The sequence below is a fragment of the Psittacula echo genome, assembly GCF_963264785.1.
Source record: "Psittacula echo genome assembly, chromosome: 10".
NCBI classification, from domain to species: Eukaryota; Metazoa; Chordata; class Aves; order Psittaciformes; family Psittacidae; genus Psittacula; species Psittacula echo.
In genome coordinates, this window is record NC_137741.1 from 9,899,150 (window position 1) to 9,926,021 (window position 26,872).

Genomic DNA, 26,872 nt, shown 5'->3' on the forward strand with positions numbered 1-26,872 from the left:
ATAACAGGTTACTCAGTTGTAAATGTCCAGTTTAAATAATCTGACAGAACTGAACCCTGATGCTGCAGTCATTTGAAAGATATGAGCAATACCAGCACAGAGAAACTCCCTGAAAGGATGGCAGCTCCTGGTCTCAGGCTCATTGTTTGCAAAAAAAATGCATTGAAAACTTCAGCAGGACATATTTGCTGTTCTTCATCAAATGGAATACAAACCTCCTCGACTGCTTGTAGCTGACTGAAAGCTGCATCCATATTTCAGGTTAATGTGCTGTAGTTCCTTTCAGGACAGATTGCTTCCCACATGCCTTGGGATGAAGTTATGCATTGCCTGGAGACAACAGCAAAACTTACTGACTTGAGTGTGGGCAGAAGTTCTGAGTTTATCATCTCTCTGTTCAAGTAGTCCACTGAAATACGTAAGAATAAGCAGCAGAATGCAGGCAGGGGCATAGAAAAGTTTTGGGTTGTATAATGTCCAGCCAAACAAATTCTAAAGTCTGCATAGCTCACTGAATTTCTTTTGCTCCATTTAAGTCTCTCTTGCAATAGCTTCTTCTAATTGTTACACATGAACTCATTATTTATGTACATGTCTAAATAATGTTAAAAGCTTTCATTTTAGAAGTGGTGAAAGGTCCCATTTTCCCTATGAAAAATGTACAGAGAAAAATGACAGTACAGTATTATTCTTGTTTGGTTTTGACTCTGAAGTTGGATTTGAATCTCTGTTGGTGGTAGTGCTTTAATCCTAGAGATGGCTGGCTTGAGGACAAAAGTGGGTTCACAATGACCCAGCTTTCAGTGTGCTTGAAGCATCAATTTCTCTTCAAGCAGCACATTGTTCATATTTTTGTTGCTGCTGACTGATTCCTGGGTTGTCTTTTCAGCTTTAAAAATAATGCATGGTATTGACTGTTTAATAATGTAGTGGAAAACCAGTATCGATCAGTGCAGGTCGCTCACAGATCCAGCTGCTGTTAGAAATTTCTGGCTACTGTCTGCTGACAGTAGTTAGAAACTAAGAATAATTTCCTGCACGTAGTGAATCCACGTGTGCATTATAACCATGTATAATCTGTGCAGGTTGTAACACAATATATGTATTTTGCGTTGTATTTTTCTTCACAGAAATATAATCTGCAGAGCATGTTAGCGTCTTGCATATAGTGACAGTTCAAGCTTCAGAGATTAGTCACAGAGAGATAATCCAGCCTACAGATGTCTATATTCAGTCTAGGCCGCATTAGCTAGCAGAGCAGTCACAGGAAGCTTTGTGCTGGACTGGAACGCACTCATTCCTTCTTCTCCATCTCTTTCAGCTCTCTCAAGCCACAAAGATGGACCAGACCTTTTTAGCAGTTGTATTTGGCCCATGTGACAAGTGCTTTAAAGAGAAGCCCCTTAGGCCTGTTTACATCAAATCAGAACAACTCAGCTACTGCTCGCTATGTGTGGAAATGGTACGTTACTGATTTTATCAGCCAGAATGTGGAAGGACTACAAAAACGGGGGTTGATGTATTTATGGTCTGTTATGTTGGATTTTTCTGGACAGCAAATAAGCATTGCTAGGCCTATAGACTGCCAAAAAAACCAGCTCTGCAGATGTGTTTCTACAAGCCTGCAATAGAGGTGGTCCAGGGTTCAAGGACACCTTTTATGATTCTTGACTGGAAAATGCCTATGAGATTTTTCCTCTAGGGTACCATATTCCTCAACTGTGCAAATGTTGCCTGCCTGTCTAAACTCTTCTCCGAGGTCTATGCATGCATGTCTGCTTGGTCTATGATCTTGAGTGTTTCCTGTGATCTTTAGCAGAACTTAACAAACGAAAAAGGTTAAACCACTGCAATAAACTCATTAACTAGTGATTAGCGGATATGAAGTTCATCTAGTCTGTCTCAATAAAACCTAGACACAAGTGCAGTGCTGTCAGAACTCCTCCATGGCCCACGTTCAATGCTGAGACCATATTGTCTCCTATGCCGTGTGCAGTACTTGGGTGAGAGCTGGAAGTAGTTACAATGAAGATAAGGCAGGAAAAGGATGCACAGCAGTGGGGGGGTCTTCTGTCATCATGTGTGTGCCTCAGAAGAAGGTAGTAATGAGGAGACTAGCAAACCTGCTAATCTGACCAGTAGGTCCCACCAGAATACCTGCATGAAGAAGGGATGGTGTTGGAGACTTTCTAATCACCAGCAATTACTGATGAGGTGATGTTCCACTCTCCTGGTAGGGAGCACTGTTCTAGAGAGATCACAGTGAGGCTTTCAGATTAAATATAAAGCTAAGGTCATGAACCCATGTGGCTACTGAAGAGCTGGTCTCCAAACCTCCTTTTGTAAACTTAAGAATTTTGTTGTCCTGATTGTACTCCAACTTGGAATAGTTTTATTTCATCTTTCTGAACCATTGTGCATTATCAGTTGGAGAAGACATCCTTCCCTGTTTCCTCCCCAGAACTGGTCTCTACCACAATTGAGTAGGGTCCCGTAGTTTGTTTTATTTGGGTCCAATAGTTTGCTTTATCTGAGTGTCAGATTAAATGATCTCTGCATGAATGCTAAAAGGTTTAACTAGAGGTGTTTATCAAACACTGCTTTACAGGCAGATGAGAGCACTGATTTGATGGCTGTAGGTGGTGTGTGTGTACGGTTCCCTGGCTGATGCAGCACATTCTCATGCGTTACTTTGTTTAGGAGGAAATCTAAATGTAATGACTACAAAACAAAAGACAGTCCCTTCCTGGTTTACATGGTTCTCCTGACTTTGAAATTGCTGCTTTGTTCAGGTCCTTCTTGGCCAACAGCCTAGAAATAGCTATCTATCCGATGAATTTTTGCATGACGTGATAAATACATGCTGGAATCACAGGAAACTGGATGTTTGTTATTTACAGTTCCTGCAACTTTCTCCTTATTATTCTCATTATGGAAGTTAAACTCCTTCCAACTGAAACAGCTGCTAGGTGGAAGCAGATTGAGACTTCAGGAAGAATTGTGTCAGTACCTAACAGCCTGTTCAGCTTCCTATTAGCACTGCAGTAGGATCTTGGGTTTTCCGGTAGATCTGCCTTTAGCTTGCTGCTTCATATTTATTTTGTAAAAGATTTAAAAACAAGTTTTCAGAACACAAGTTTCAGAGAGCTCCCTCCACTAGCATATGCATATCTCCTTACCTACATATGGGTACAGGAATTGTATCCTTTTTTGAACAGACTTTTTCAGAGCTATGGGTATACTTTGGCTTATATCAAAATGCATAATATATCCTTGCCACACTTGTACACATGTTTGGGGATGCATGTGCATAATGTGGAGTATAATTGGCTGATCTTTTTGCAGCGTCCTGATTTGCACATGCAGCTCCTAATTTCAGTCCAGCAGATGCACACATGCATTTTCATCAGCCAGTCTTTGTGATTTCTCCAAAACCAACTTATGTTGAGGGGTAACAGAATTAGAAATTGCTGATTCCCAGTGTTGAGATCATCCTACGTAAGTTCTTTGCCTTTTAGACTAAATGATCATTTTCTTTCAGTTTTTGCTTGCTTTGGAGATTGGTGCTAATCAATAGAAACTTGCTGGTTTAACCTCCCCACAGAAGTGTTAGTAAATTACTAAAAAGAGATCAGCTGGTGAATTAGTAAGAGTGAAAACTTATTTTAAAGACCTAACTCTTGAGATAGGTGACAATTTGTGACATACTGTGACAATTTGTGACGCACTGTTACATCCTCCGTTTTCCCCAGTGTCCTTATTAATGGAACAGTACCAACTTTCTTCCATGCACCCCCATCACTACAATCTGGTGTATTTGCCATGTGTGGAAGGTAGGTTTATGATTGCAATATTGAGTGGGTTTGCCACAGTTCTTGGTGATTAATGTTTCTGTAGCAGCTCCATAGAGTAGTGCCCTATAGAAAGCTGACTACTTTCAGAGTGGTTACCTCAAAATACATGAAACCAGGAGTCAGTTTGCCCTTGCTCCGTTGGGAAGAGTCAGGGGAAAAAAGCCGTCCTTGTTTTGGGCAACTTGGAAGCTCACTGCTGCTGAGGACATAGCAGCCGGTTTGGAAGAAGCCAGCTTTCTAAGGAATGCTGGTGGGCAGTAGGAAGCCAGAGCAACAAACATTGTTATATGCCAGTCGTTAGTGCACAGTTACTGGATCATAACATTACAAAGGGGAGTTCAGTTACTTGTCACTGCTTTTTCATATATTCCACATACCATCACCTTCTGTGCAGGATGTTTTCACAGCCGTTCATCCTGTGCTGATGCATTTTGAAACTCATCTGAAAGCAGAGACCAGACTAAGAGAGCCTAGACTTTATCTGCTGCTGCTGACTGCACTGCCATTTCAGATTCAACATGCCTTCAGCATGGTGGATTCTAATATTGTTTTAACAAATTGTTTACTCCTTACCATTTCTTTAAGCAATTGCTAGTATACTGAAGAAGTGTTGCCTTCAGTAAGGTTAGATCTTGTGAAAAGGGAGAAACAAAAACCTTGATTGTTTATTAAATTGCAATGTTTTTTCTTTTTTAGTTGACCTAGTACTGTGTTATTCTCTAAATTAATCCAGCCCTGGTTCATTTTATTTAAAGCTCCCAAATGGCCTGACTCTAACCTGTGGTTTTGGCATGGTTAGGTAACAGCTACGTGGGTAGATGAGCAGCTCAGTCAGATGAGTTAAATACTTTTCTTTAAATTCAGCCCAATGAAATACACATTACATATCACACACTTCTAGAGCTCGCTCCGTTCAGTAGAGGCTTCTCTTTCACTTTAGGTCTCAGCTTATCCCTGTTACATCATGTATCAGTCTGAACGTGTATGGATCCCAAAGACTTTCACCTTCCATGCTGTTCTTTGTAGACTTTTTAATCCCATTCCCCAAGGCAGTGAGACTGTTCATATCAGTAAGGCTAGAAAATCTTCAGTTTTCACTTAGGACTGTGCCAACTATCTGACATACAGGTGTTACCCAAGTCAAATTCCTTAGAGCTGATGTGTTTCTATCAAGGCAAAGACATTTCCCATGGGGGGTTTTTGTTGTTGAGCCCATTCACACTTGTCAGGTGTCAGAAATAGGGCATTTGTCATAGACTGAAGTTCTTCAAAAATGAAATTTCTTATTGAAACTCTTCCCCTGCTACTCCCCCAGCACACAGACGCATTACTGAGCTCTATATAAGTAGGTTTAACTTTTGAGACATGGAGATAACACACTAGAAGTTTCCTGTCACTTTCCTGCTAAAGGGTGCTTTTTTTGTTCTTTTGGAATCACTTTAAAAATAGTGAATTTCTTTTCCCTCGGCACTGTCAGTATGCGGGAAGGCAATTCCAATGTGCTATTTACTCTCAGGGGCTTTGAAGAACATTCCCATATCGAGCAGTACGTGAACTCTATACTGCCTACTTCTGCTTTTGTGATACTGAATGTAACTGGATCAATTCACTTCAGGATTCAGAATTTCAAGTTCAAGGTTTCCTATGTGGCAACCTATGGGGTGGGGTTAGGTCACACCAGTTTGTGTAGACAATGAGAAGACCTGGAAATGCATCCACTGCATTTGACTTTCCAGCAAAGTAACCCTGCTCCTGCTTGCAAATCCATTGACTAAGAGAGACCTTAAGCACACAGCCAGACCAGGGCCCGAATTCAGCTTCCACAGTGACAGTGAAGAGCTCAACAGCTCTGCCTGTGCATCCTGCTTGGATGGTGACACTGCTGCTAAGTAAGCCCAGTGTGGGAAAGGAGTTTTATTTCCTCCAAGACTCACATGGTGTCCAGGATGTGCCCAGAGTCTAAACAACAGCTGCAAACATGTATTTTCTTATCTCCCTTTCCAATTTTGGCACATCTCCACGTTGAACAATAGCCATTGGATTGTCTATTTTCTGGCTAAAGGGAGACAATGGGAGTCAGCTTGACCACCGTTTCTCTGTGTAGATCAAGGACAATTGCTGTAATAAGAAGAGGACGTTTTCAAGGAACTCCCCTTGCAGGGAACAAAAACCTGCAAGGCCATGTGCCATGGCTCTTTCCCTGGAAGCATCAGCTTCTCCCTGTGCCCAGCACATGTTCTGACCTACACATGTGCAGAACTGCAGAGCCATGAAGCTGTGCCTTAGGCTCACACCAACACCAAACTGGAGTGTTCCTTGTTCACTTTGGGGTTTTGGAAACTGGTCCCTTTCAAGGACTGGAAAGGCCTCAGACCACTTACCCATGTGTAGGTGAACGAAATGGCATTGGGAGGTGGAAGGGGGTGGGTAAGGGAGGAAAATAAAAGAAACCTTGATAACACCAAATCTAAAAATGAGGAATTCAAAGCATAGTAGAGAGAAGGGTTCACACCACTGCGTCTGTCCTGCTGGCACAGGAGCTGGGCCAACTACCTTCTGAGTGACGAAGTTTTCTAGTGCTCCTTACCCATAGGATGTAAAGGAATGATGGAGCTGAGCTGGGATTTCCTAAGCCTGTGTTTTCAGGCTTAGCAGATCAGTCTTTCCAGACTGATATTTTAAAATTCCATATGACTTGTTTTTTACTCCCCTTTTGCGCATGCAGCGTGTGCAACTTCTGGTACAAACAAGTTTGGGTACAAAGCAGCAACACCCTTTTGCGTGTATTTCTGGGGAAATGAAGCCTCTGGGCTGTGAAAATGGCTTGGGACGTACAGTAGGTGGAAGCCTGTGGGTGGGAGGAGGCAGGAGGTGAGGCTGGTCCTGCTGCCTGCCTGGAGGCCAGCAGGGATGGATGATGGTCCTGCTGTGCTGCCTCTGCGCGGGGCCGGGCAGGGGCTGCTGGCTCTCGGGGGTGTTTTTCCATGCGGTGTCTGGTCAGGTGCTGGCTGCGCACAGGCTGGAGCAGCATCCAGTCCGGCTCTGGACGTCAGCATGGGGAGGGGGAGGGAGCCCGGGCCGGCTCCGGCGCCGTTGCTGAGGCAGCAGGAGCCTCAGCAGCATCCCTGAGAGCCAGGCAAGCAAACTCCTCCTCCCTCCCGATCTCATCTCGTCTCTTTCCCTGCTTCCTTCGCAAAGATGGCAACCGAGGGGCTGCGCGAGAACGAGACCTTGGCATCGCTGAAAAATGAGGCTGAGACCCTGAAGGGCAAGCTGGAGGAGGAGCGGGCCAAGCTGCATGACGTGGAGCGTGAGTGGGGCCGGGGTGCGAGGGCCGCGGGCACCGCTGGGCGCTGCCGGGCAGGGGCCGCTGCATGCCGGCACCACGGCCTGGCCTCGCCGGGTGGCCAGGAAAACACGCTGCTGTGCCCCGAAATGAGCGCAGCTGGAAGCCGGGGCCGCTGCCCGGGAAAGGCAGGAACGCCGCTCTGGAGCGGAGTGCGGAGAGAGCTGCCCCAGCTCTGCTGTCATGACAGCCGGTTTTCCATGTTTGCTGAAGCCCAGCTGAGAGCACGACGGGTGCGCTCGGCCGCGCTGCTCAAACAATGCACGGCTCCGTGATGGGATAAATAGGAAGCGGATGAGGAGCAGAGGCGGCGCAGCCTCCCTGGGTGCTCAGTGCCATGCAGTGCCCGCCGGGTGCGCAGACAGTCACCCCGCAGCGCCCCGGCCGCTTCCTGCACCGCCTTTGGTGTGGGAGGCAGGAGGGCACGGACCTTGGGACATCCCCCTCGGTGGTTTCTATCTCAGTGTTTGCATAGGTTTAGTGTTCATCTTAGTGGCAGAAACAAAAATTAAGCCCAGCCTTGGGGAATTTGGTGGGAATTCTCTTTAATGAGGCCAGGATTTCACCCAAGGTGAAAGGGCTTAGAAATGAACCTTGTTTCCAAAACCAGCTCCTTCTCCCCACTCCTTTCTCAAGGAAACAACTTGCAAGGATCCAGTGCTGATTCAGAGGTGCGGGGTGAGTCAGTGCTGGAGCTGTCAATACGTAACTCACCGTTATCAGCTGCAGTTTCAAGACCCACGGTTAACGTAACAGAAATGACATGGGCAGATTTCAATCCTGCCCTCCTCCCGTGCCCCCCGCCCCTGCTCAGGAAAAATAAGCTAACCGTATTTTTATGGAGCTTCTAAAATACGTATTAATTCATCTGTCCTGAGAGATAAAAATCCTTTTATTTTTGTTATTTAATTTTTATAACTACAGTGATATCGTATATTGCAGTTTAGGGGTTTTATTCCTCTGAAATCATATAGCCCACTCTAATAGAAATATTAATGGGTCATTAAAACTTTTCTTTCATCTGTCTGGATGACTTTGATATTGGAAAGGAAAATGAGCCTGATCCAATGTTTAAGCTTTCAGTGTTCTGTAAGACTGAGGGACTGGCAAACATCCTTAAATTTCAGGTGGGGAAGATTTAAGAGATTTTTTTCTGGAGTAAATAGAGCATTTTCTTGTCTAAATTAGACAATCACATGTTATGTGAATATCCTATTAATAGGAATCATTAAACAAATGACGATGTCCTCATTACAGAAACATCATAAATCATCATATTCCTACAGTATAATTTCTGTATCAGAAACCGTGAGGCCTCTTTAGCAGACTTCTTAAGCATATGCTTAAATCCATTTTTGCTCACAAGGAGTGTTCCCTGTGATTTCAGAGACACTGTAACTTTACATGTCATTGACAGTCATAGGACATTTATGTCTTTGTCATGTGTAGAATCTGTCGAAAGGCTATGTTTGCATAGCTATGAAATGATTTTGAAGACAGAAATCTTATGTTGCTGTAGAACAAGGCTCCTTCATGATATTTCATATTATTGATTCTGTATCAGAGCCTTTTTTGCACTTATCTGCAAGAACTAATTCTGCAGAGATTGGAAGTTTCAGAACAAAGCATCTCTTCTGCTTTGGTTTGGTTTTGTTGGTTTGTTTTGGTTTGGGTGTTTTTTTCTAATCTAAAATTGTATCCTGGACATTTCTTTGCTCTGATCATGATTTTCCCTCTATGGTTCCCAAAACAAACAGCTGGCTGAACTAGGATTGCCCTTATTTGTTCAACTGGTTTTGAACAGCAGCTCTCAAAAATGTGGGTAGAAAAAGGAAATACCAAACGTGCATTTGATTTGCAATCGCGCAATTTTAAGGATTCAATTCTACCGCTTAAAGTTGAGGTCTAAAGAAAAGTTTGTTCTGTTCACACAAACTGCCAATTTTTAAGCCCAGAAGAGACCATTAGGACCAAATGGACTTCCAGCACAGAAAAGGTCAAAGACCTAATAGTATCTGCATCGAGTTCCCACCTCCTGTTCAGGCCAAATGATACGTTTTAGAACAAACAGCCTGTTTTACCTGGACCTTTGTAGAACCACTCATCTGCTTGCCTGAGTGCATGATTTTCAGCTATCTTGAAACAATATTGGAGAATGCTTCAAAATAATTATCTGCCCCTAAACCCTGTGCTAGGCGGGTGCAGGATTATTATGGCTGTGGTTGGAGATAAGCGTCCTCAGAGAATCAGAAAGGCTAAACCAGACAATTCCAGCCTTAGCTGCATTGACATAATGGGAACACTTTGTCCATTGTCTGTGAAACGTTTGTTTTCTCAGATATGTTCTGGACACAGGCATCTTTCCAGCTGTGACGATAACCTCCTGTCCTGTGTTTTCATGTCTTTTGATTGGATCATTTGGCAGGTTTCCATGGGTGAAAATAGGGGGAATGTATCTTTCCTCAGTGGATTGGTATGCTGCTTTCTCAGAAACTTGCTTCTGACCTCATGTTAGAGATAGTGGGGACAAATTGTCAAGGATAGTGGACAGTATTTGTCCCCTGGCTGGCTGAGACTGGTTGAGCAGGTAAATACATTATTCCGGCACAGCCTGTGGGGCAGGTGGTTTTGAAAGGCAACTCGTGAAAAGCTGATCTACTGGAAATCAGTCTCTGCCTTAGGCAGAAGTTGTTCCCCTGACTCTGGGCCATGAAAGGAGCTCAAAGTTAAGGATGCCTGCTCTTGATGTGCCAGCCCTTCCTGGCCTATGAGCTTTCTTGCAGTGCTACAAAAGTGACGAGGCATGAAGCAGCAATGCAGCTCCAGAGCGATCACCTGCCATGTGGGGTGTGGAGCTCAGCCTCCAGCCTGGCACTGAAAAACTTTGTATTTCCTTCCCCATCCCATTAAAGCATGTGAGCTTCTGCATTCATTTCAATTACTGAGTCAGACCTTGCCCCCTTAGCTAACAGCAGATGGATCTTCTTAGGTTTGTGTGTGGACAAACAACACAGGTAAGCACTGGAGCCTACTAGCTCTGCTCTAGACAGTAATTTTTAGTTCTGGTGCCTCAGGACCCCTGCTCTGCTGTGAGACTTCACCATCAGCAGACGATGCTACTCAGCAAAGTTCCTTGCCTGCCCGCTGTTTCTCTTTCCCATAAAAGAAAAAGCTGACTAATCCATGAAGTCCTTAATGTCCATGGACACTGTTGAGAAGTTGGGTAGTGCACTTTTACAGTAAATGCCAAGCTCACCTGCTCACTCAGAGCTGTCCTGGCCCTCAGTGCTTTCCCGGCCACCAGAAGTGGTGGCACAGCAGAGAAGTCCCCAGCAGCAGTGGCTAGTACCTGTATCATACTGCACCAGCCCTGCGGTACTGAAAGGCGATGGCAGCTGGGAGTCTCACATCTAGAAATGTTTTATCATAGAAACTTTGGAGAATTGATGTTACCCCCTTCTTTTGTATGATTTCTTTTTTGTCCAAGATCCATCAGGGGGCTTCACTGCTGGGTACCTTGAGGCATGTGTTAGGCTGGAGGCTGGCTGTGCGCTTTCAAGCTTCAGCCAGTTTAAGGATTTCTCAAGTAAGAGGGGGCAAGAGTGTAATCTGTTTTCCAGTTTTACTTGGCTGTGATGGTCTGCAAGAGCTTCAGCTGCTACAACCCTCAAATTTAAGCTCTTAAGTGAATTCACCCTTATCTTTGTCTGGTAAATGTGTTCATACACTGCTCACCTTGGTTTTACTACCTGCCAGCTCTGAAGCAGAGTTCATTGGCTTGCACTATAGACTCAAACTTCAGGGATTACTTCCTCCAAGTAGCATTACTCATAGCATAGAGATTTACCAGGGAAGAGCTTTGATGCAGGGCTCGCTAACCATCAGCTGTTTGCAGTTCACCAGGTGGCAGAGCGTGTGGAGGCGCTGGGCCAGTTTGTGATGAAGACCAGGAGGACCCTGAAGGGCCATGGAAATAAAGTTCTCTGTATGGACTGGTGCAAAGATAAGAGAAGAATTGTGAGCTCTTCCCAGGTACGCTGTTGGGCAGCTGTTTCCAAAGCTAGTGTTGGGCACTATACAAATCTCCTGGCTGTGCTATGTGCCACTATTTGCAGATGATACCTGTGTACAGTGTAAATGTTTTCAAGGTGCCATTAAAGCAGTTCATTGGCAATGTGTTTGTTTAGAGAGTATAAATCCAAGATCATCACTACACCTGTTGTAGCTAATACCCTAAATATTTCTTGTCCAGTCATATATAAGTTTTCCCCATATTCCATACTACAATAGAAAATAGAGCTCATCTGAGGCCACTTTTTTTTCTTTGTTCTTTACAGATGAAATATTTAGTAACTATATCAGTTTATGTGTTCAGAGAAAATAATCAGGAAAAGGGAAGGGTAAAAAAGGCTTTTGTGCGCAGAGATTTCGTCTGCAGTATGTATGATTGCTGCAGCCTTGAGAGCATCAAATGTCCTCCCAGACTTACTGCTTTTACTTGGGCATGTTGAGAAACAGTCTTAACACCTGCTCCAGACCAGTCTCATGAGCCGGAGGAGGTAATGAGTTAATTACTTTCTAGATCCCCTGGTTTGTCCTGAGCCCAGTATGGCAGTGAGTGAGCTCGTTGCATCTCACAGCTGTTCATTGACCTATATGAAATCTGTCAGGGGTCTCACTTGAGGGATAAAAATAGGCAATCTGCATTGCAAGCCACCTTCAGTCACTGCAAGTTTTTACCATTCATGGTGATCTCAACACAGAGTAATTTTAAATAATTGATGTCACATTTTCTGAAGTGGTTAAAAAGTGAGTGTGCAGCTCAGAAAGCTGAACAAGGCAAGCTGTAATGCACTTTAGTGTTTTTTACTCTAGTTAAGAACCACAGTGAGCCCAGGTACACCAATAATTGTTGCTCAGTAATAAACATTTTGCTTTTGTGATGCAGGGAGCATAACAATATTACGTGCATAAGGCATTAAGTGTATAGCTGCCATGAGTGTAGCTGGCATACACAAAGTGCTTGCGTTGCTCTCTGGGGACGGTTCTCACAATGGCAATTTAGCAGATGGTATCAATGGTTAATTGAAGGTTAAGTAAGTGTAGAGAGAAGGGAAAACCAGGGAAATACAGGAAAAGGAAGATGAATAAACCGTGTAATGTCCATAAATAGTCCCTATGAGTGCTGCCAGTTCAACAAGTGATTTGTAACACAGGCCACCTCTGGTATTTGTAATGCTCTGTACTGGCCCTGCCCATCCTGCAAGTGAGAGGATTTCTCAAACCCACTAAAAGGGAAAGGGATGTGAGGGGAAGGGAAATTAAAAAAACCCCATCTTTTAAGCCAGCATTAGTCATCTCAGTGAGGAGGAAATACACCTTTCTTCTGGTCAAAGGCATAACTGACACTATTGAGGAGTGTCTCCTTGGTGCTTCACTGTGACCATTGTGCCATTGTTAAAATGGGGATAAAAATTTAATGACATAACAGACTGGGGGATGGAATTGAGCAGCAGAGTTTTCCCATATCTAGGAAGCAGGCTGACAACTATGTCTCTGGAAGGCCTCAGTTTCTCTCTCTGTGTGCTTTCATTTAGGATGGGAAGGTGATCGTATGGGATTCCTTCACTACCAACAAGGTAAGTGAAACTTTAGCAGAAGTCTAATTCCTGTGCACGGGCAGATGACAGTGGGATAAGATGGAGGGCTGAGAGCTCGCAGTGTCACAGGGGGCTGCAGGATGATAGGATAACATGCAAACCTCCCCCAGCATGTCAAACCAGGGGGCCCAGGGCAAAGCACCTCCCTTGACCTGTCTCTGAGCACAGTCCCTGTCAGGGCATGAGAGTTTGCTGTGGTGTCAGTGGGAGGCTCTTTGCTGACAGGGAGAGAGACCCCAGCTGGGGACATAGCCCATCCAGCAAAGCAGAGGCCCTCCCTGGGTAACCCCATACGAGGTGCCATATGTGGTCACCAGGGATCCTTCAGCTGTGGTGTTCACTGTGCAGTGGTGCCACTGCTCTTCCAGCCCCTGCCAGGGCTGCCTCATGGCTCCTGCTCCACACAGCTGAGAAAAACAGCTTGTTTGTATGTCACTTTTACAGCGCAGCATTGGGACCTTTTACAGCGCAGCATTGGGACCTTTTACAGCACTGAGTAACCCAAATTAAACATGCTCTTTGATCAGGTTGGGGTGCGTGAATAAGGTGGCAAGGGTCAGGACTGCCCATCCTGGCGGGTTCTGCATAAGGGCTGTCCCAGCCTTACATGTGAGTTATGGCTGGGGGAAACACCTTTCACTGACCCTCAGGGTGTCCCACAGAAATACTGAACTGCTACTGTACACTGTTTTCCTTGCACTGACTAGAAAAACAGTGACATCCCAGTTTAAAGAGATGCTGTGTTTCAGGAACATGCAGTGACGATGCCATGCACCTGGGTGATGGCGTGTGCATATGCCCCCTCTGGATGTGCCATTGCTTGTGGGTAAGTTCCCTGTTCCCACAGCTGCTTACACAAAGGAGTTAGCTTGATTGGTAGTGGTGTCCTCGTGCCTTTAGATGCTGACAGCTAGAAGTTTTCATGCCTTGATCGTGGGTGGAAGGACTACATTCAGTGCCTCTGATTCTATTCCCATAATGTCTCGTACGTATTATCTCCAGTGACTTCAGTGCAATAACATTTGTTGTGTAAGCATGGAAAATAATCCTCTTTCAGCATTTGTATCATGGGTTAAGAATTCTGCATGCATGCAACTTCCCCGTTCCAGTTTGGTTATGTGTTGGATATATCTTCTAAAGGAGAGAGGTTTTAACCCTGGTCTTACTTTGCACTTTTTCTTCTACGACATAGACATTAGTCATGAATGATAACCAGCACGTGAATAGATCTTGCCAAGGTGGGGTGGGGAGAAGTAACTCCATCCTTTATAATCTGCTTTAAGTTTTCTGAGGACTCAGGTTTGAAAATACGGAGTTTATGCTGGGGAGGAAATAAAGATGAAATGTTGGCAAAGCATCTTTTCATAAGAGACTGGGTGGATCAGACAGACAAAGCAAGCTTGGGGCAAGAGAAAGGAACAAAGGGAGACTTCACTGTGCAGCTTGCAAATCCAGAAAGCAGCAGGCTGGCACAGACAGGCTGACTCCACAAATGTGTGTGGAGAGGGAGTTCGGAAACAGGATGGCTTTGATTGAATCTCAAAGAATGGCAAGAAAACTCTGTCTTCATACTTGCAAGAGAGACAGTGAGGGCACGCATGCATTGCACTACCTAATTCTCTGTTTCTGTTGTCCTGTTGGTTAAGTGCTGTGCACATACTACAAGGCACAGAACCAGCACTGGTGGTGTGCTGAGATCCCAGGGATGGCAGGGCTGACCTACCATGGCTCCTAGAAAGGGGTCAGACACAAGACAGAGCCTTTAGAAAAGACTCCTGCATTTGGCCTGGGAGACACTGGTGCAACTGTCCAGGAAGGACATGTCAGCTATAGAGATCAGTGCTTCTGCTAAAGCCCTGTCTTCACTCCCACTACCTGCTATAGCATCTCTTCCATAGGAGTTAAGTTCAATTTGCCAAGGTAGTTAAATAATGATGCTTTACTACCGATGCTCAGTGACAGATGTCAACAGAAAGCTGGCAGTTTGGCTCTATGTGAAACTACCCCTGAGGTGACTGCTCTGTCACCTCCCGGGTTATACTTTGGTGAGGTTTCATTCAGTGCCATTTATAAACTCCACGAGGGTCAGAAATACCGGGAGCAGCTGTTGGAGTTCTGTAAAGCAGCCAGGCTGGTGAGGCAGCTGGGGCTTCCCTGTGCAGGGAGATCCCCGGCAGCACAATACAGGGAAGTCGGTACTTGTAAGGGTTTGGCAGTGCAGCACTGACAGGTGGTTTCCTTCTTATCACCACTCGCCTTTTGTCGTTGCAGTTTTAACCAGTTCTACCCTCTCTCTGTTATTGCTATTATTGCTCTCTTTAGTGGCCTGGACAACAAGTGTTCTGTGTACCCTCTGACATTTGACAAAAATGAGAATATGGCTGCAAAGAAGAAATCGGTTGCAATGCACACAAACTACTTGTCTGCCTGCAGCTTCACTAACTCAGACATGCAGGTAAATGCATTCCCTACCCGCTGCTCGCTGTCCTGCAACACTTAACACGGGCTGCACTCATATGTGATGCAAGTCACCTTCCTTGCACTCAGGGCACCCAGAGCCATGTCCTGCTCCACGCAGGGGCTGCTGGAACACCCTCACTGAGGGCAATGAAGATGCTGCAAAAGCTGCTGTAAGAAGATGCTTGTCACAGCCCACAGCCAGGCTGTGATCCCTGCACTTCCACAGAGGGAGCTCACTGGTATCTGTGTGTTCTCTGCTCACTGGGTCTGTGCTGGCTTCTGCTTTTAGGAGCAAAAACTAACACAAGTAGTTAAAACCCCAGTTTCACCAGGACTAGGTTGGGTATGTGCTGTGCTGTGTTGTTTGCTTGCTTTGTCCTGGGCATCCAGCCCACTTTTGCTTTAATTCTTAGTATTTTTGTTGAGTGAAACGTTTGAGGTCGAGGATGGCCCTGTAGGGCCAGCCCTGTGCTCCCTACATGCAGTGATGTGTTCCCTTGAGGAAAGAGTGATGCTGTCCTCATCTGTCAGCAGGGGAGGTGGAGCAGAGAGGCCCACAGTGGGAGACAATGGCAAAGCTAGAAACTAAATGCAGATCTTCTGAGACCAGGCCAGCCTTCCTCTGTAGTGAATATCAAAGATCTCCTTCTCCAGGAGCATGAAAGATGATGGAAGGAGCCAAGATAATTCCCTGTCCTCTTGGTTTTTGAATTTCATTGAAGCTCTGCTCAGTGCAGTTCTGCAGCAAAATAAGTGGCAGAAGAGAGCATTTTCATTGCTCTATGTGTCAGCAGAGCTGCTGGAAAGGGAATACCTTGTCCCCTTCTTCCAGATACTTGGAGCTTTGCTGAAGGAAATCTCAGCTTTCATTGCTTCTATTTCAGGACATGAGATGCCCAAGAGTATGTTGTTGTTTGTCGTTCTATGGTGCCTGCAGTGACTCCGAGGTGCTAATTTAAGTGCATTGCCATGGAAACAAGTGCTGGAGGTACCCATCGCTCAGGCTTGCTTAAGCCCTGACCTTACTGTGCAGGAGCCTGGCGTAATTAGAGCAGTCTAAATTAAGTGGAATGTTTTTGATGAGATAGAAAACCAGTATTCTCTTTCCTTGTCTGTATTTATATGCATCATGATTAAATCCTATGAAAGGAGAAAGAATTATTTTTCATAGAAGAAACAGAAAGAAAAGTTGGGTCTTTTTTCTCCATATTAAATACAGAAATCTGCATTGATATTGAAGGTAATGTATTGTTACTGTTAAATAATACTACAGAGGACTTAGATGCTTTATATTCAGTGATTCAGAGATTTTTCTAAAGACTTTAAAAAGAAATCTTCTTGTGATTGATAGGCTTATAAGTGATCGTTTATAGCACTGCATGTTGCTATCAAAACAAATACAAACAAGTGGGTTGGCCAAGCTTCTGTTAGAACACTGTTATGTAGAGGATCCTAGAAAATCCCATATTTCTTATCTTTCCCCTTCTACTTAATGCCCCCAGAATTAAGATTACTCAGTAACAATAAGGGTGCACACTGCAATGAGCACACTGTGCAGGAGCTTTCCCAGCTGTGTGCAAAGTAGCTCTGCTTTCCCTGCTTGTGTCACTGAGGGATGTGGTACCTGTCCTGGAGCAGCCCTAGCACGTGGCAGAGGTCCAGCACCCACTGCTAGGTGCTGTGAATGCTGCTGCTCCGCCGTGGCTGCTCTCTTAAACTACGGCTCGGTTTTCCTCAGAGGAATGAAAGACAGGATTTTAGGAGCTGGTGTGCCCATGGGCAGTGCAGTGGAAAGAGAGATGCGGGGTGGTTCATTATTGATTAAAGCCACTCTCAGGCTATGTGAGTGCTGAGAAACGGGGTCCCACCCTTGCTCCTCATCATGTTCCTACCTGGGCCAAGACAAGCACTGAGCTGCAGGGCTGGGTGACCCGCACCTTGTTCTCAGTGCCCCAGATCAGCCTTGCCAGCGGGAGCCTCCCCTCCCTCAGTACACAGAGAGCCTCGCTTCCTAAATTAGGTATGTGCAGCTCTGCGGTGTGATAATGCTCCCCACGTGACAGTGCTCCATGTGTATTAATAGCAGCAGTTAATTGGGATCTCAAGTGTTTTGCATAGGGCAGGCGGACATACTGCCAGTGCGGCTGGGCTGAGGAGCAGGATGAAGCCCGCGGCGATGGCAGAGGCGGCCGAGGTGAGGATAGCCCCTCTGCCCTCACCGCTGCTCCCAGCCCTGGTAGGGGCTGTGTCCCTGCTGGCCCCTGCTCTGTGCAAGTGCTGCCTCTTGCCACCAGGCGCCAGGCAAGGATCCTCATCCGGTGCTGCTGGAGCCCCTCGAGCAGCGAGCGGGAGTCTGGTAGCAAAGATTGATAATTTCCTTCTGGGCTTGGATTGTTTGGGTTCTTTTGGTTTGGTTTTCAACAGCAATGCCCTGACGTTAAGTCCATAACCTTTCTCTTTAAGCATTAGCTGCGTTGCCAGCAGACCCCTCCCTTACCCCTTTAGCTATTCCTATTCCCCTCATATCTTTCTTACAAGAGCAAATCCTCAGAGCTGAAAGTCTTCATTCCTCAGCCAAGTACAAATATCCCTCAGAACAGAGAAGTTCATTGATCTAGGCTCAAAAGCTGGTCAGAAAGACAAGTCATGACTTTCTTCTGCTATGATCATCTTAGTGTATTAATGTCTCTCTACTGCAGGATTCGGAACAGTTTGTTCTGCAGCTTTGCAGACCTCTGTTTATGGGGGGAGTTTTTGGAGCACCTGTCAGACACGCTCAGTGTTTAACCTTTGTGCAGCTCTGTGACTGGTTTCATGATTGTATGATCATTTTCTTCTTGACGAGTATTTTCTTGCTAATTTCTAGCTACCCACTGCGGTCCCTTGAGTTTTCTCACCGACCGTGAGAAAAGCCTGTGTACAAGGCTGAGAGCTCTCCCAAGTTCGCACTTGCCTCTTCCACGCCAGTGCACAGGGACTTTTTCCACCCTGCAGAACCTGCGACTGTATAACAGCTTTGGGTGCCAAGGGGGAGTTTTGAACAATTGACCATCATCAGGATTTAGGCACAATAACAAGCACTGATCACAAGCGCTGTAGCAGATGAGGGAAGCTGGGAGCTGGGTTTGTTCAGTGTATGTTCAAGCTGTTTCACACACAAATGGTTTTGGACAAGTGAGGGACGATGGACTTACAAACAACTGTCTAGACAGGCTTACTTCCCTTTCAGAAAATCCATGCCTTAAGCCCGATTAATTGAGGTTAACCTGGTTATTTCAAGTAGAAAGAAAAACTTAGGGAGCTAAACAGGTATACTTGACTCCAACAGTTCTGCTCTTTACCCAGGTTGAACTACAGCTGCTTAAATATGGATAGGGTTAAATACAGGGGCAGACAGGAATACCGGTCTGGTTCTAACTCCTTTTTGGAGGATATGGAAATGCCAGCAGATCCTTATTGCTATCAGTTCTCCAAACCCACTGCATAAAACTGATCATTATTGAAGCTATGAAGATACAGCTGTCCTTTCCACTCTTGCTTCTTTCCTTAAAAATAAAAACCATAAACTGTGCTTAGGTTCACATTGAGTTTATGGCTTTGATTTATTGCACGTTTCATCAAATTAAAGCTGTTCTTGGTGTGTTTATAGGATGTCACTTGTTTGTGAACTTGCAGATCATCTGATTTTTGCATTGTGACTCTTGTTGCCACATCCTTATAGATCCTGACAGCAAGTGGAGATGGCACTTGTGCTCTGTGGGATGTGGAGAGTGGGCAGCTTCTACAGAGTTTCCATGGTCATGGAGCTGATGTCCTGTGCCTGGATCTGGCCCCTTCTGAAACAGGAAATACTTTTGTCTCTGGGGTAAGCAGGAGCTTCCTATCATAATATAAAATTAAGGAATGTGTAAAAGGCAGCAAAGGAGGAGGCTCGTGATCGGCTTGAGAGACTGCTGGGGTATGTGTTGGAAGCCCTAGTGCAATCCACTCATTGCAAGCACATTTTCCAAGCTGGAGCAAATTAAACCCCTGAGTGTGGGGTCAAACCCACCCAGCCAGTCTGACTGCAGTTCTGCTTACTTAGCAAATTCCACCCCACACCAAAGCGATCCAGCCTGACATCAAAACAACGCCTCTGCAGGGCAGGGAACGGCTCAGAGTCAGAGCAGCGGGCTCGAACCACAGCAGAGGTGTGAGCCCCTGTGGATAGGAGCCTGGCACAGCAGATGACTTCCCACATTTGGCTCCTCTATGGTGACCAGCTCTCTGGAGCCAGACGGGGTGTGCCAGGCGGCTGCTCAGGGCATCGAAACGGGGCCACAAATAACATGCGTGCCACCGTGTCCCTCAACCGCTCCCCAGAAGCCAAGAGGTAGCTTGGATGCTGGTAAACCCTCGTACAAGTTGGAGCAAGGAGATGAGGTGTGGCCACATCTTCAGCTGTTGTTGAGTCCTCTGTGCCTTCCAGCGGTACCAGAGGTATTTAGAGCCCCTTCGTCAGTGGAACACTGCCCGCTCCCTGTCCTGGCCCAGAGGAACACACAACCCTTGCTGGGGCTGCAGCACTGCTCCGGGAAGTACCGGAGGCATCTCCCACATCTTGTCCTGCTGCTGAGGGATCACTGATCCAGGCAGCTGAGCCATTGGCATGCAGCCTGGCAGTGAGGCGGGCAAGGCATAGGTGAGATGGGGTCAGCTCCTTTTTGAGGTGGTTCTGGTCTGGCCCACATCAGAGTGTGCAGGTGAGAGCTGGCAGCAGCTGAGATGACCTCTCTTACTGAAGGCAGGCTACTACCAGTAATTTTGCTGAAGGTACCCGGTTTCTGAGCCCCACCAGCACTGGCCCAGGGCTGGTCGTTTGCTCGCTGATGGAAACGGCCCTTGTGCCAAAGAATGCCAACCGTGGATTAGGGGATTCCACCTGTGCTCGGCATCATGGTCACATCCCTGCACAATAAACCTGGGTGTCTTCTGTCACATTTGGCTGGCCCATCAGGAGCAGATCCCAGCACACTGGCCCAGTTTGCCCGCTGCTAGCACAGCTGCTCTGAAGCGTGACTGAAAGCTAATTCCATCCAAGTGCATTACTCCTCCCGGGCTTTCCTGTCACCGAGATTGCTTCCCAGAAAGGATAGATTCATTCTCCCTAGGAACAGCTCAGCTTATTATAGGGCAAAGAATCACAAGCAGCTATGGTACTGCTGAGAGAATATGTCATACTTTGTAGATGTAGCAGCTTGGGCATGTCTGTGCTTACAGGGACTTGCTTAATTCATCACATGCAAAATACTACTTCAGTGAAGGTCTGTCTTATACTGTGTCAATCCAGGTAGAGCCAAAACAGTGCAACCTGAAGGTATGGTGGTATAGAGAAACTCCCTATGCATTGTGCCTATGTAATACAGTAACCTTGAGCTGGAATAAACAATGCCAATACATCAGTGTGTAGACTGGGTGCTGTTATACTTAGTGACTTAAGCCCTCCTGGGTGAGCTCAGGGCTGCGTCCTGGGCTCAATGCCCTCAGAGTGAGCTGGATGGCACTCGGCGGTCCCGTCTCTCCAGACAGTTGCTGGTTTCTTCTTCAAGACCTTAGGAGACAAATCACCAGCTTGTCGAATTGGTCTTGCCCCCAAACTCCCAGAGAGATCACTATAAACAGTGCACATGGAAGCAATATAAAGGGCTGGGCTTGGGCTGTGGCAGGGCTTGAGAGGCAAATATGCTGAGTCCAGAATGTTCTCTATCATGTTTCGTTTCCTTTGTGCAGAAACCACAAGCTGGTACAAAGGAACATTACCTCTTTTAAATATGACATCATTAGTAGAAAACTGAGATTTCATTTAACAAGAGAATTAAAAAAAAGAGAGAAAAAGATGTGAATTGTGAAGAGGCTGTTTAATTTAATTAGCAATCATCTTTGCTTAAAAATAAATGATGTGTGGCACAGTCCGTTGGGCAGGACACCCTTGCTTGGCAGAAGCAGCAATGTCCTGACCTGCCCCATGCTTCCACACGCCTCAGAGAGGCTGAGCCCCGCCAGAGCTGATCCTACCTACAGCCTGCCCCTCAGCAGGGGCATATCTATTAAAATCTCCTGATCCTCTTAAGAGACCACCACAATTGTTACAGCAGTTCAGACACCACAATTGAGACATCCCAGTTCACACCATGACCCTACGGGTAAGAGACGGTTCCTGCCCCGAGGACGTTGCAGAGTACATGGGCTGAGCCCCTTGCCCAGAGCATTCAGGGTGTTGAGCACCTCACAAGCACTGAATGTTAAATGGTCTTTTCAAAGCATTGCTTGGAAGGCAGGTTAGAGCTTGACAATGAGATGTTAAATGAGATGTTAGATGTTAAAATGAGATGTTAAAATGAGATGTTAAAGTGCTGTTATGCTTCTTTTCTCATCCCAAGCAAGCCATTGAGCAGTGGTTGCAGAGCCACAGCAGGGGTTAACTGGTAGGAGGCTGTGCAAGAGACCCTCCAGATACACTTATTTCATTTTCTATTTCAGTGTATGAAGAGAATTAGTTATAAAACTTTAAATGCTGCATATTAATTTTTTATACTGGGTATGTTAAGTGGTAAGGAATGAATCAGTAATGCAGCTCTGTGGGATGGTGGGACTGCAGGCACAGGTACAGCAGCAGCACAAGCACAGCAGGGCTGTGAGTGCTGGTTAGTATGGGACTTCCTGTGCACCCCGCCGGCCTGTCTGCACCCCACTGTGCTGCATGGCAGTGCTGTGCCCTTGCTGGTCTGCAGTATCACTGAGGCTCCAGCCTTGATAGCATACTCTGCTTCTAACTGCAGCTGCATCAGGCTTGGGGTACCAGTACAGCCAGCTCTGGGGCTGCTTTGCTGGTTAAATCCACTCAGAGCAGTGATGTTCTGAGCCTTTTAATGTAGCTGGGCTTCATGACATGTATCAGACACGAGTGATGGATGTCACCATTTGCACAACCATAGTGATTTTTTTTTTGTCTTATTAGGGCTGTGATAAGAAAGCCATGGTTTGGGATATGCGGTCTGGTCAGTGCATCCAGTCATTTGAAACCCACGATTCAGATATCAACAGTGTCAGGTCAGTGTGTTTCTGGGAGAGGACACATTTGCGATGTTGAGCAATGTGCTGGTTCTATTTTTGAAGTCTGACCTCATCCAAGTAATGTAATGTAATGTGTTCTGGTCTTTTTTTTACTTGTGCACAGATACTACCCAAGTGGGGATGCTTTTGCCTCTGGTTCAGATGATGCCACGGTATGTCAATTCCTATATATAAATAAATAAAAGTAACCTGATTTAGGAGAGTTCTGCTACTTCCTGAGTCTGATTTTCCTAAAAGACTGAGTCACATCCACAGAGGACTTGCCTGTGATACCAAAGTTGCAGAAATGCTGTATATAATACAGTAAATATACTAATAATAAGTAATAAAATTATGAAATCTGTATTACTATTAATGCATAATATTTATCATATTACTATTAAGATAAATAGTATATATAATGCTGTAGGGGAAATCTAGTAGCACTTTGTAGGTCACCTCTGCAAACTTTTCTACATGAGGTTCTGTCCAAATACTCATTTCAGCTTTTCTGTGTTTTGAAGTTTCATGATCAAAATTACTTGTCTTACTGGAAGAGATTTGGCTTTCTATAGCTGTTGGTCACAAATAGAAGGAGCCAGATGAAATGCTGCAGCTTGTGTCAGAAGCAGCAGCACAGTGCAAGGGTATAAATGGAGTCTGAACATGAGTGTGCGTGTCCCAGCAAGCAGAGAGGCAATGGGCTTAGTGCAGAGCTGGGCAGACCCTCTCAGCACTGTGCACTCTGAGAACAGGGTCCAAGGGTGGCCTTGGCCACGTACATCTCCTCTCTCTCAGCCTGAGTCACTGACAGGTCTTCACTGCGGTGAATCACCACATCCAGGTTGTCCTGGATGATCTTCCTTATCTATGAGCCAGCTGCTAGGAGGGGCACAGTATGTATTGACAGGTAGTTGTGGTCAGCACATTGTATGCCACTTACCTGTTGGTGCCTCCGGGTCCCTGAGTCATGCACAGGGCTGGTGGCTCTCCCTGCAGCTGGTGGGTCCCCATGGAGGGGGAGGACACAGCCCTGCAGGGACTGAGCTGGCAGTTCAGTATATCTCCAGAGCAGATGTTTGGGAGGCAGCTGGGACCTTGTTTCTTCTGTTTATTCAAACATCACAGAGTTGCCTGAGGATGAACACTTTATAAAGTACTCTGTCCTCATTGCATGTTTTGAGTCTACTGCGGTACTAGCTAAGCTCAGTAGAATCATTCCTTGTGTCTTCACTGGATGTAGAGGTGTTCTAAGGCTCTTCTGGAGAGAGTGTACACTGCTTTGGGGTCTTAAAAGCTGTTATTATAAATTAATACCTCTAGCTCTGTGGTGAGCACAGTGGCTCTCTGCACATTCAGATGTGGTACCGAGATGCTGAGGCAGTGAGATGGAGAAATTGTCCATTATTAAATTCCAATAAGAGCACTCTCTTTTTATGCCCAGTACCACAGGCTCTTATTAATTTATTTTTCCCCCCTCTCTTAACTATTCCTGACACCCCTGACTTGAGCAGGAGAATGGGAAATTCCATCTCTGTACTTTTGACAGAGGTTTTGACAGCTTCCATTTCTTTAAATTGAGAGGTTGGTGTTTTGAGTGTATATCCTGATGCACTGACAGGTATCTTTGACCTGATTTGCATGCTTAGGGATTTCAAGGAACAGATAAGCCTGACTGTCTGGAGGGAGACCATAAAAGCATGTTCACATGGCAGTGCTGTCACCTGTGGTGACCCCAGCTCCCTAACAGGACAGCCTGATGGAATTATTCATCAACCTGGAGCACTGGAGACCTGGACTTCACATACCTGGCAGCTCCCCACTGCCCTGCGAATGAAACAGCCTCTCCTTTATGTGTAGGCTTGAATAGCAGCCATTTTTTATTTGTAAAGTCTTAATATTAGCAACCCCATCTGGCCAGTGTTTGCTTAAACTTAACTTACTGAGGAAGGTTTTCAGTTCAAATAGATTCAAAAATGCATTTTGATTTCAGGCTAACAGACTGCCTTTATGCACGGCAATGAAGACTGGTCTGCCTGTACATTATTTCCATGTTAAACAAACCCAAGTATGCTCGCAAATGATAAAAACAGGAAGTGCAGGTTGTAGAGGTGATTGGGAATTTTCCATGAGAAATGAACACCCAGTGGTCTATATAAAAATGTTTTATCTCACTTGAATTATTTTCATGTAGGGTTTTCAGACAGAGAAGCCTCATGGAAGGGCAGGGGCTGTTTGCTGTCCTGTCTTACTCAGAGCAAGGACTACCATGTAGGCTTCCCCATGCCAAGGGACTGTCTGAGCACTGTGCCATGTGCTCTGTGTTCTCAAAGGTTACTGGTGATTTAATCCTTTGTCTCCCAGACCCCAGCTGTGGCTAAACTATTTCTTTAGAGACTGTCTTCCATGCACCTCCTTAACAGCAGGACGCCCTAATATGTAGGAAACCATGGTGGGGAAGCAAGAGGGACCTTCAGTGGGTAGCCATGGTCCAAAGCCCACCACTCATCTCTTTGTAGCAGGACAGGCAGGAGGCTTACAGAAGTAAGCTTACAGAAGAGGCTTACAGAAGACTTTTCCAAAGGTTTGGGAAAGCAAGTCCTTCACTCAATTTGTACAAAACAGCTTTGTTTTGCTTAGGTTGCTGTTAGGCTCCAGAGGAGTCTCAGTTACAGCACGCAGGAATAGCAGAAGGAAGCCAAGAAGGAAGAAGAAGCCAAGCAGCCACTTCCCATGATGTGTTAGGCTGCGGTCCTTCACACTCATGTTTTTTTAATGGAATGTGGTAGTCATTGACTCCAGCCTTTACTGAGGCATGTGTGTTGGTTTTGTTCTAATCCTAGTGTCGTTTATATGACCTTCGTGCAGACAGAGAAGTAGCAATTTATTCCAAAGAGAGCATCATTTTTGGAGCATCCAGTGTGGACTTCTCTCTCAGTGGTGAGTCCTGAACTTTGGAGGTTATCTTAGTGTTGGAATTTGAGGGGAACTATAAAGTTTTACCAGTGTAACTTGGTAAAGCATTTGTTATAAAAGTAATACTAAGTACCAAAGGAAACATTTAATACATGGGAGACTCTTTTTGTCTCTGTAAAAAGAATTACTCTTTAAATAGCCTCACTGGCTATTGGTTTGTTGTAGCAATGAAAAGTATTTTCCTGGCCCTACTGAAGGCAGGAAATATTTTGTCATTAACTACAGCTGGGCTAGAATTTCACAATAATGACTAAAAACATTTCAAAGGAAACAAGAAATGTAACTAGACTATGAGGCACGCTTACACAAATAGCATTTAAAAGGATAGCAAATGACTAATAGTTAACGTATGTTAGAGGAGCATGAAGACAGATATATTACCACTTTTCACTGCAGATCTGGAGACATGAGCTCCAGTCTTCTCCCTCCTGCCCCAGCACAAATGCAGATTTGCATGGGGATGAGTGGGTGGTGAACTGCCCTCCCCCCTGGGACAGAGGCAAATGTCTCTGTCATGGTCACAAGCCCACAGCTCATCCCCTTGGGGACAATGAATCACTTACCAAATTGTCTACTAATCATTCAACCATTTGTATTCAACTTCTTGTGTAAAGTCTGAGCAAAATATCATTACCCTGAACTGGCTTTTGAAGCTCTCTTCAGTCTGTTGTGATTTGGAGTCGTCCTCGTCTCTAATGACTGAACAGATGCTATATAATTTAATTAAATTGAACTATATTTTTAACTAATGCATTTTAATTGGTTCAGCATTCAGTATGGCTAGCTCAGCAGTGGAGCAGGGCTGCCTAACAGGAGCACAGCTAGCCTGGAGGGACAGTCAAGGCTTGCTGTGTGCAGAGAGTGGCATGGGAAAGCTGGCTTGTGGCTCACTGAGTGATGAATGTCCTGCAGAAGGCCCTTGCTGCAGACAAGATGTTCCTTAAGACCTCACTTTGTAAAATCCCATTTTCTTTGTAGGTCGCCTACTGTTTGCAGGCTATAATGATTACACCATCAATGTGTGGGATGTGCTGAAAGGGTCCCGGGTATCCATTCTGTTTGGACATGAAAATCGTGTCAGCACCTTGCGGGTCTCTCCGGATGGGACAGCGTTCTGCTCAGGCTCCTGGGACCACACGCTCCGAGTAAGTGTTGGGGGCAGCTACTTTGGGTGCTTCTTTCTTTCTTTGATTGTTTAAAAAGAGAGGGTGAGTGGGAAGATTGTTATAAGAAAATTGACTCTAGAGTGACCTAACAAGGCTATAAAAACATAGTGTAAAACATGAGCAGAAAATTCCAATTTAAATATCCCCACAAAGTGCTAACAGAACTGTTGAGTTTTGAACTTGTGGGTTAAATAACATCATTGCTGCTGATGCTCTGTATGACTAACCTGACTGCCTTGCCAAATTCTGATTAAACATTTGATAGAGTAGTCAATGTCATAAATGATTGTTCAACTCTCTCTGCAGATCTGGGCTTAA

The 26,872-nt window shown here is 45.4% G+C and overlaps 1 protein-coding gene across 1 annotated transcript; it reads left to right on the plus strand.

Moving 5' to 3' along the window:
* Positions 1 to 1,339: 1,339 nt before the first annotated feature.
* GNB5 (G protein subunit beta 5) lies at positions 1,340 to 26,872 on the plus strand (the record flags this gene model as incomplete). Its single annotated transcript, XM_080626438.1, has 12 exons — positions 1,340 to 1,462; positions 7,053 to 7,164; positions 11,096 to 11,232; positions 12,798 to 12,839; positions 13,610 to 13,686; positions 15,183 to 15,315; positions 19,042 to 19,185; positions 22,318 to 22,409; positions 22,537 to 22,585; positions 25,256 to 25,352; positions 26,367 to 26,533; positions 26,861 to 26,872. 12 exons carry the CDS (start codon positions 1,340 to 1,342, stop codon positions 26,870 to 26,872), a joined length of 1,185 nt encoding a protein of 394 aa, XP_080482564.1.